At 53.9% G+C, this 8,110-nt stretch overlaps 1 protein-coding gene across 1 annotated transcript; it reads right to left on the bottom strand.

Annotated features, from left to right (window-relative positions):
* Positions 1–5,294: 5,294 nt before the first annotated feature.
* Positions 5,295–7,709, bottom strand: LOC111149743 (apelin receptor). Its single transcript, XM_022506989.1, has one exon. The coding sequence runs from the start codon at positions 7,631–7,633 to the stop codon at positions 6,482–6,484; it is 1,152 nt and encodes a 383-aa protein (XP_022362697.1). The 5' UTR covers positions 7,634–7,709; the 3' UTR covers positions 5,295–6,481.
* Between the last annotated feature and the right edge of the window lie 401 nt (positions 7,710–8,110).

Here is an 8,110-nt window from a genome sequence, read left to right as displayed (position 1 = left end):
TTTTTTTTTCCCACCTTTCTTCCTGCCCTTCCTTTATCCAGTGATTCAATCATTCCAACAAGTACCCTTTGAGCACCTGCCATATTCCAGGCATTGGGCTTACAGAGATGTGTAAACACAGCCCCTACCTTACAGCAGCTACCCATAGGGCAGAGACAGACCAGCACACAGAGCTAGCATCATGAGACCAAGTCCCAGTGCTCTGGGGACATGAAGAGGAGGAACAGCACGCTGGCCAAGTAAGGTAGTTCAAGCAGGTTTGGGGAATCCATTTCTGATTATCCTCTGTCCACACAGGAGGCAGCCTTGAGTAGGCAAGACAGGTGTCACATGGCTAAATGATAAAGTACGAAATGACATAGGCCAAGATATCCACTAAACACAAATATTGTCTCTCTCATATGGCCAGGTTTGCAGTTACTCAGACAAGAAAATAAGTCCTGGGGTAGCTTTGAAAGCAGGAGTCAATGCCGGACATTGAAAGCCTAATAGACCCAGAGATGAACCTGTGACTTCAGCCAGTACATCAGCCTGCCCATGGTCACTCCATGGTGCGCACCAGAAGACAGCTGTGGGCCTCCACAGACTCCTGTCTGTCCCCTGCAATGATGCTATTATTCACCATTAAACTCCAACAGAGCCGGAATCCCTCATACATGATTTATTGCTCTGTCCTTATCACCTAGCATGGGTCTGATATAGGGAAATAAAAACATATTCATTTAAAAAGTACATGGAACAAAATACTGGATCAGTATTCCTCAAAACTATCAGGGTTATCAAAAACAAAGTCTGAGGAACTGTCCCAGCCAAGAGGAGCCTCAGGAGACATGATGGCTACGTGTAAAGAGGTATCCTGGGTGGGATCCTCAGAACAGAAAAAGGACATTAGGTCAAAAATGAAGAAGTCTAAACAAAATACAGATTTAGTTAGGAATAATGTATCAAGAGTGGCCCATGAACGGAGACAAAAGAGTCATGCTAATGTAAGATGCTAATAATAAAGGAAACTGGATGTGCAGTATATGGGAACTCTCTGTATTAGATTAACAGTTCTTCTGTAAAGCTAAAATAAAAGGTGTCATAACAAAAATATGGATAATTATCCCCAAGCACCTCTGGGTCCTCCCTCTACCTGGCTATCATTTTTCTGACCCTCACTAGTTGCTCCACATATTCTTTTTTTTAAGATTTTTTTTTAAGATTTTATTTATTTATTTGAGATAAAGAACACGAGCTGGAGGAAAGAGGAGGGCAGAGGGAGAGAGAGAAAAAGGTTCTCCATGAGCAGGGAGCCTGACACGGGGCTCGATCCCAGGACTCTGACTGAGCCACCCAGGCTTCATATTCTGGGTGAAGGACATTCTCTCTTTTCTAAACATGAAGCCCTGAGACATGCTCTTGCCTGGCAGTGGGAAGCATGAGTTTTAGTCCCACCTCTGCCATTCTCCCACTGTCTATTACTCACCTACCACCTACTCAATGGGAAGGTAAGGCTCTCCATGTTCCTCCATGAGGACAGGAATGATGTCAGGTTCATCTCAGTATCTCCAGCTTCTAAGACAATCCAGGCACATAGTAGGCACTGAACAAAAAGTTTGTTGAGTGAATAAATCCATGACCATTGCTTGAGACTCTGGCAATCTCACTATAACCAGTCAGCCCAGGGTCTCTAAATCTCCTTTATTGTCATCTTGATTTTACAACTGTCTCCAGCATTGCTCACAAGGACTTTCGAAGCATTTGGTCAATAATTCACAAGAGCTGCACCAGCTGCACCAGACCCTGCAAGCTTCCAATGGCTTGGAGTTCAGACAGAGGGGTACCAGCTGAGAAAGGCAGACACCCCATCTGGGTCCTGTCATGCTGTGTCATCCTGGATCCACCAGCCCCATGTAGCTTCCTCCAACAAGCGCAGTGTGATTGGACCAGAACTCCCACCCTCTGTCTCGGAGACCCCAGCATATATCTTTAGGAAATAGTCCAAGCCCAGGCAGGGGGAGACAGGAAGTCATCCCCCCAAAAAAATCCCTGGCCCCCAAGTGTCTAGTGACCTGGACAATAGTCCCAGGCCCCAATCTGCTGTCATCCAGTCTCTGGGACCTGGACAAGTTTGTCTCTGTGCCTCTGCCTGGCTCCCGTCCCAGAGCTGGTGCAGGTGGCAGAAAGCACAGATGAGGGGCGTTCCGGTTCCTCATAGGGGCTGTGCTCCTTCTCTTTTGTGGGTAATTCCTCTGCACAGAGCCTTCCACCACCAGCAGCACCAGGCCCACAAAGGCACACTCTCTGAGGTCTGTCCTGACACCCTCCCTGGACTCATTCCACAGTGTCCATTAACCCTCCGAACACCTGGTATGCTCCCTTCTTAGAGCTTACTGCTTAGAATCGCCCCCTCACTGTCTCCACCAGCCCGGACCACAATGGGTCCTGTTCACCGTCTGATCCTGCCTCCACCACTCTGCCTGGCATGGAAGTAGTAAGGACGGGATGAGTAAACACGCTGGGTGCGTGAGTAAAGACCTGAAGAAATGTGTGGACGATGAGTTATTAACTGCTCTGCAAAATTACAGCTTTTTGGATAACTTACCTCAAATTCCCCTGGAGGGTTGGTGATGATTTTTTTTTTTTTAACAGCATCTGTAAAAAAGAGAAAAAAAAAAAAAAAAGCTCAAATAGCTTGTTGTTGTAGTTGTAAATTCTTGCTGGGTTTCCTGGTGTGCTTCCAAAGACTGAGAACAAGTACTGACACCCTGTCCTCCAGCTCCCTCCCTGCCCCCCCTCTGGCCCCCTCACTCTCTGTATCTCTCTCTGTCCACATTCTCTGTCTCTCCCCTCACTCTCTCTCTGTCTCTGCCTCTCTCTGTCTCTCTGTCTCTGTCTGTCTCTTTCTCTATCTCTCTTTGTGTCTGTCTCTCCTCTCTGTCTCTGTCTCTCGGTCTCTGTCTCTTTTTCTGTCTCTTTCTGTCTCTCTCTCTCTCTCTCTTTCTGTCTCTCTGTCTTTCTCTGTCTCCATTGCTCTCCCCGTCTCTCTCTCTCTCTCTTTCTATCTCTCTGTGTCTTTCTCTGTATCTCTCTATATATCTCTCTGTCTCTGGCTCTCTCTCTCATGCATTTCCCACCATTTCTCTCCCCTCCCCATCCTGACCCGGTCCCTGTGCATTGAGCACTCCCCTTGTGAGCCAGTGCCTTACACAGGGGGCTTCACTTTCCTCCCACTACCCGGCACCGCCTCTCTTGTACTTTGGGAGAGGCAGGGACCAAGAGCTCAGGCTTTGGGTGTGGCCAGACTCAGCTGTCCCAGGCCTCGTTCTTCCATGTACTGGCTGTGTAACCTTCTCAAGATACGTGACTAACATCTCTGAGCCTTGGCTTCCTTCTCAGCAAACTGAGGTGAACATACCCCACTCAGCGCATTGCAAGGATTCAATGAGATAGTGCTTGGAAGTGCTTAGCACACACCACGGTGAATCACAGTAACCGTGGGCTCTCTCGTTCTTATCTGTTCTACTGTGGCGATTGCTTTGGTGACATCCACAGACACGGTTATACCCAAAATCTGCATGGGAGATGATGAGCACCTCTGGACTGAGTGTTTCCCCCCAAGGATGATTTCAGACTCTTCCTCCTCCAAATCAACAACCACCCAGAGCCCCGTTTCCTCTTGTCTCTGACTCACTCATCCTTGGTGCCCACCTTCATTTGCCCACAGAATCTGTGTGGATGGGGACATCCCCGAACCTGGCCTCTCCCAGAAATCATCTGAGGAACTTTTGGAAGTTGGGAACACCCAGGGTGAGCCCAGGAGAGTCGGATTCCTTAGGTCTGAGGTGCCGCTCGGGAGTGGGCGTTTGCCGACTTTCAGGGTCACCGATCTGAGGCCAGGCACCAGAACTTATCTAAACTGAGTGGTTCCTCATGGGACAATGAATTAGTGAATGAGTGAATGAATGAATGCTGGCATTTTCCTACATGCCTGTGCTCTGGACTCCAAAATGTGTGCCCATTTGTCCCACAGGTTCTCAGAACACAAAAACTGAGTTGCTCCCTGCCCCCTGCCCTTACTTCCTGTGCCTCCCCTGGTCTCAGTCCCCACCTGTGCCTTGCGCTGTGTCTGTCGCTCCCCGTTCTGCCCGCCTCCCCCACTCCCTTTCCAGTTTCCCACCTGACTTCCCTTAGCTCCTACTTTCCTCCTGTGCTCCCTCAGCCCACACCACCTCCCACTGGAACATTTGCAAACGGGGGACCTTAACTCGTCCCAAGACGTCTGTGTGAGCAGAGGCTTTGGACACAACAATTACACAAAACAGATTTATTGAATGAACCGCAGTGACTTAGAGGGTCAGAAAAAAAAATAGCAGAGACATTCCAAAGAAAGGGCTGGTCAGGGGTGAGGGAGCCTCCCCACTCTGTCCAGGGCAACCAATGAGTTCCAGGCAAGAGGTCTCTGGGGTCACTGTGAGGGCCTCAGAAGGGCACCCTCTTCCCTTCTAGATCTTCTAGATGTTTCCTCCAGCCTTAACCGCATACTTTGAGGAGAGCCCTGGGCTAAGAAAGGGAGTCTATGGAAGATTCTGGCCTGTGAAGGGGAGACTAAGCTGAAAGGGGCCTCTTCCTTTCTCCTCCTTCCTCTGCTCCCAGAGCTGGCGCCATCCCAGGGGTGGTCAAGCTCTCCATTGACACCAAGCCGGGCTCTTCCTGCCTCCATCGCGCAAATCTTGCCATTCACGTCCTGTCTGGAGTCCTCCAAGAACAAAACCTGGAATATACACACCCTGCCCCAGCTCACAAAGGCCGGCCGTCAGTTTGGTCCTTGAGGCCTCGCTGGTGGCATGACGTCAGGCCCTCAGCCCTGCTGCAGCTGCTCGGGTCCCCGTGCCCAGCCCCCCAGCCCAGCAGGAGAGGCCAACGGTGATCCTGGGGTGAGGTGAGAAAAAACCCACCCAGCGCTTTTCACCCCAGGCAAGAACGCCACAGACCCTGGAAAAGTGAGAATGGCAAGGAACACACTCATAAAATCAGAGCAGGGTGGGGAGGCGTGGAGAAGGGGCCAAGGGAAGCTCTTACCCACCTCCTGCTTCCCTCACGGAACTAGGAAGGATGGGACCCAGCACACTGAGTGTCCCCAGGCCTTGGGGACAGATCTCCCCAGAGGGGCTGGCCCCAGCACTAGCATAGACTTCTCTCTTAAAGCACGGACCTGCCGTCAGGGCCCCCAAATCCAGTGGGGGCGGGGTGGACTCATTTTATTCTCTATTGCCTCAATATGTCTCCCTCCCCCCAAGGATATTGTGTGAAGAGTGGAGAAGTGGTAGACAGTAGGGGGGTAGTTCACCCAAGTGACATGTGACGCTCTTCCATGTACACACACACACACACACACACACACGCACACACACATGCATGCACACACACATAATTCTTGGCACCCAGATGCACCAGTGCTCAAGAAAAGTGTCCTGGCTGGGGACGCCAGGCGTGGTGTGGAGGCCTGTAGGGGCTAGAGGGGTGAGGAATCGGAGAGGTAAGCTAAGCAGCATGTAGACTAAATACAGACTCCCTTCTTCCTCGACGTTCTCTTCCCAACTCCCCACTCCTATATGACACCAAGGAGCCAGCCGTCCCTGCACCAACCCCATAGCCTTCCGATGGACACAGGGAATAGAGGCTGAAGAGAGGGTCTGAGGAAATCTGCAAAAAGCTCATCTCGTTGGCATCTGGGAGGGGCTGCAAGAGGGGAGACCCCTTCTGGAATCCTTAGTGCCTGAAAGTGAACTGATCCAGCTTGCAGGAAAGTTCCGCAGCTCCCAGCTGCAGAGCCTGGAGCTAACTTGGCTGACACCGGCCCTCCCTCGCCAGCTGCCAGCCGAGGTCCCCGCTGCACTCCAGGGAGCCCAACAGAGCTGGGGCCAGGGCCATGTGTGCAAGCTTCAGGATTCTTAACCCTTAGGAGCCCTGCACAACCAGGAAGTGAACAGGGGAGGAAGAAGGGATTGAGGGAGGGGGTATGCTCCAGGAGAGGGGGTTGGAGCCAGCAGGTAAGGATTCGGAGCAGAAAGTGCAGCTAGAGGGGAAAGCAGGGGCAAGTAGAGGGGAGAGAACATCAGAAGAAAGGAGGGAAAAGAAAGAGCTGGAGATCCAAGAAAAAGAGTGGGGGCAACACATTTCAGTTGAGCCAGGCTGACTTCCCCTGTTTTATACAAATGGGGAAACTGAGGCTCAAGGGGGTTAAGAGACTCGAGCAAGGTCCCTCTCACAGATACCGAGTGGCCCAGCGCCAGCGCGAGTCCGCAGGACTCAGTCTCTTTCCACTGAACCACAAACCTCAAGGAGGAAGGAGGACCGGGGGGCAGGGAGGCAGGGAGCGAGGAAAAGGGTCAAATGCAAGGGAGAAGGTGCTATCATGCTACCTGACTTTCAGAGAGCAAGGGCAAAGGCCAGGGTGGGGCGGAGGGCACCGGGCTCCTCTCTGATCCCCACAGCCCTAGTCAACCACGAGTGTCTCTTGGCTGTAGGGGATGGACTTCTCGTTCATCTGCTCTCCACCATTCCCGGAGTTGGGGCCAGGCCCCTGGCTGTGGCCGGAAGAGTAGCTGGCCGACTTCTCGCCGCTGCTGCTGTGCGAGGCACCGCGGCACCTGCTCCGGCCACAGCACAGCATGGAGGTGCAGGCCTGGCGGAAGCGCGGGTCGAAGAAGGCGTAGAGGAAGGGGTTGAGGCAGCTGTTGACGTAGCTGATGCAGGTGCAGTAGGGGAAGACGTTCATGAGGAAGATGTCGAAGTCGCAGGGCCAGTGCAGCAGGCTGCCCAGCATGTAGAGCGTCTTCACCAGGTGGTAGGGCATCCAGCAGAGCGCGAAGGTCACCACCAGCACCACGATGATGCTCAGCAGCCGGCGCCGCTTCCGCAGGCCCTCGATGCGCTCCTTGCGGAAGTGGCCGGCGATGGTTTGCGCGATGAAGAAGTAGCAGGTCAGCATGACGGTGAAGGGCACCACGAAGCCCACGGCGGTGGACGAGACCCCCAGGCCCACCTCCCAGGCCCACTCCGAGCTGGAGGCGGCCACCATGGAGTAGTCCATGTAGCACTGCACCCTCGTGGTATTCTCCAGGTCCCCGGTGGAGCGGAACACCATGACCGGCACGGCCAGGAGCGCGGCCAGCACCCACAGGCCCGCCGTGGCCGCGGCCCCGCTGACCCGCAGCCTCAGCTGAGCGTTGGCCACGGGCCTCACGATGGCCAGGTAGCGGTCGAAGCTGAGCCCGGTGAGGCAGAAGACGCTGGCGTACATGTTGACGAAGATCACGTAGCTGCTGAGCTTGCACGCGAAGGTGCCGAAGGGCCAGTCGTAGTCCCGGTACGTGTACGTGGCCCACAGCGGCAGGGTCACCACGAAAGTCAGGTCCGCCACGGCCAGGCTGGCGATGAAGATGTCGGCCGAGCGTCTCTTCTCGCGGCTGCTGCGGAACACGGTCCAGAGCACCAGGCCGTTGCCCGTGGTGCCCAGGAGGAAGACCAGCAAGTAGATGGCGGGGATGAGGGCCCCCGAGGACTTCCAGTCCGAGTACTCGCACTCAGACTGGTTGTCTGCCCCGTAGTAGTTGTCGAAATCACCAGCCTCCTCCATGCCGGGCATTGGAGAGAAGACGGGCAGGGGGTCCCCGGGGTCCCAGCTCCGTGGCTGTGGCACCAACTCAGCAAGTGCCCCAAGCGGCTGGCCTGAGTCTCGGAGGGCAGGTGAGAAGGGCTGAGGGTGTCCAGAGCCCTTCCCGAAGAGCGGCAGGAGCTGCCTCCGGATTCTGGAGGATGCCTGCTCCTGCAGACTTCCCTCCACCCTCTCCTGCCTTGTCCTGGCCTCAGCTAGGACACTTCCTCGCACCCTCCTGAGTCTCTGTCTCCTCCTTGTCTGGTCACTCCCTCCTCCCACCTCCAGACCAACCCCTCACTTGAAAGTCTTAAGATCTTTAAGTTACAGCCCACTTTTTTTTTTTTCTCCTCCTTCTTCTCCCTGGGCAAGTGGACCAAACCGAGCCCTGCCGTGCTGGGCAGAAGATTATCTGGTGTTTGCAGCAGCCTGCTCTCCTCCTGGCCCCGCCTTCACCCTCTGGCTACC

The sequence above is a fragment of the Enhydra lutris genome, unplaced genomic scaffold (genome assembly GCF_002288905.1).
Source record: "Enhydra lutris kenyoni isolate GAN:26980312 unplaced genomic scaffold, ASM228890v2 scaffoldscaffold22, whole genome shotgun sequence".
Classification (NCBI taxonomy): domain Eukaryota; kingdom Metazoa; phylum Chordata; class Mammalia; order Carnivora; family Mustelidae; genus Enhydra; species Enhydra lutris.
The sequence above is the reverse complement of the archived record's forward strand: the minus strand, read 5'-3'. Positions and strand labels throughout refer to the sequence as shown.

What these genes read in the sequence shown, in the direction of transcription:
- LOC111149743 (XM_022506989.1), bottom strand. Translation starts at nt 7,633, where the DNA reads ATGCCCGGCATGGAGGAGGCTGGTGATTTCGACAACTACTACGGGGCA.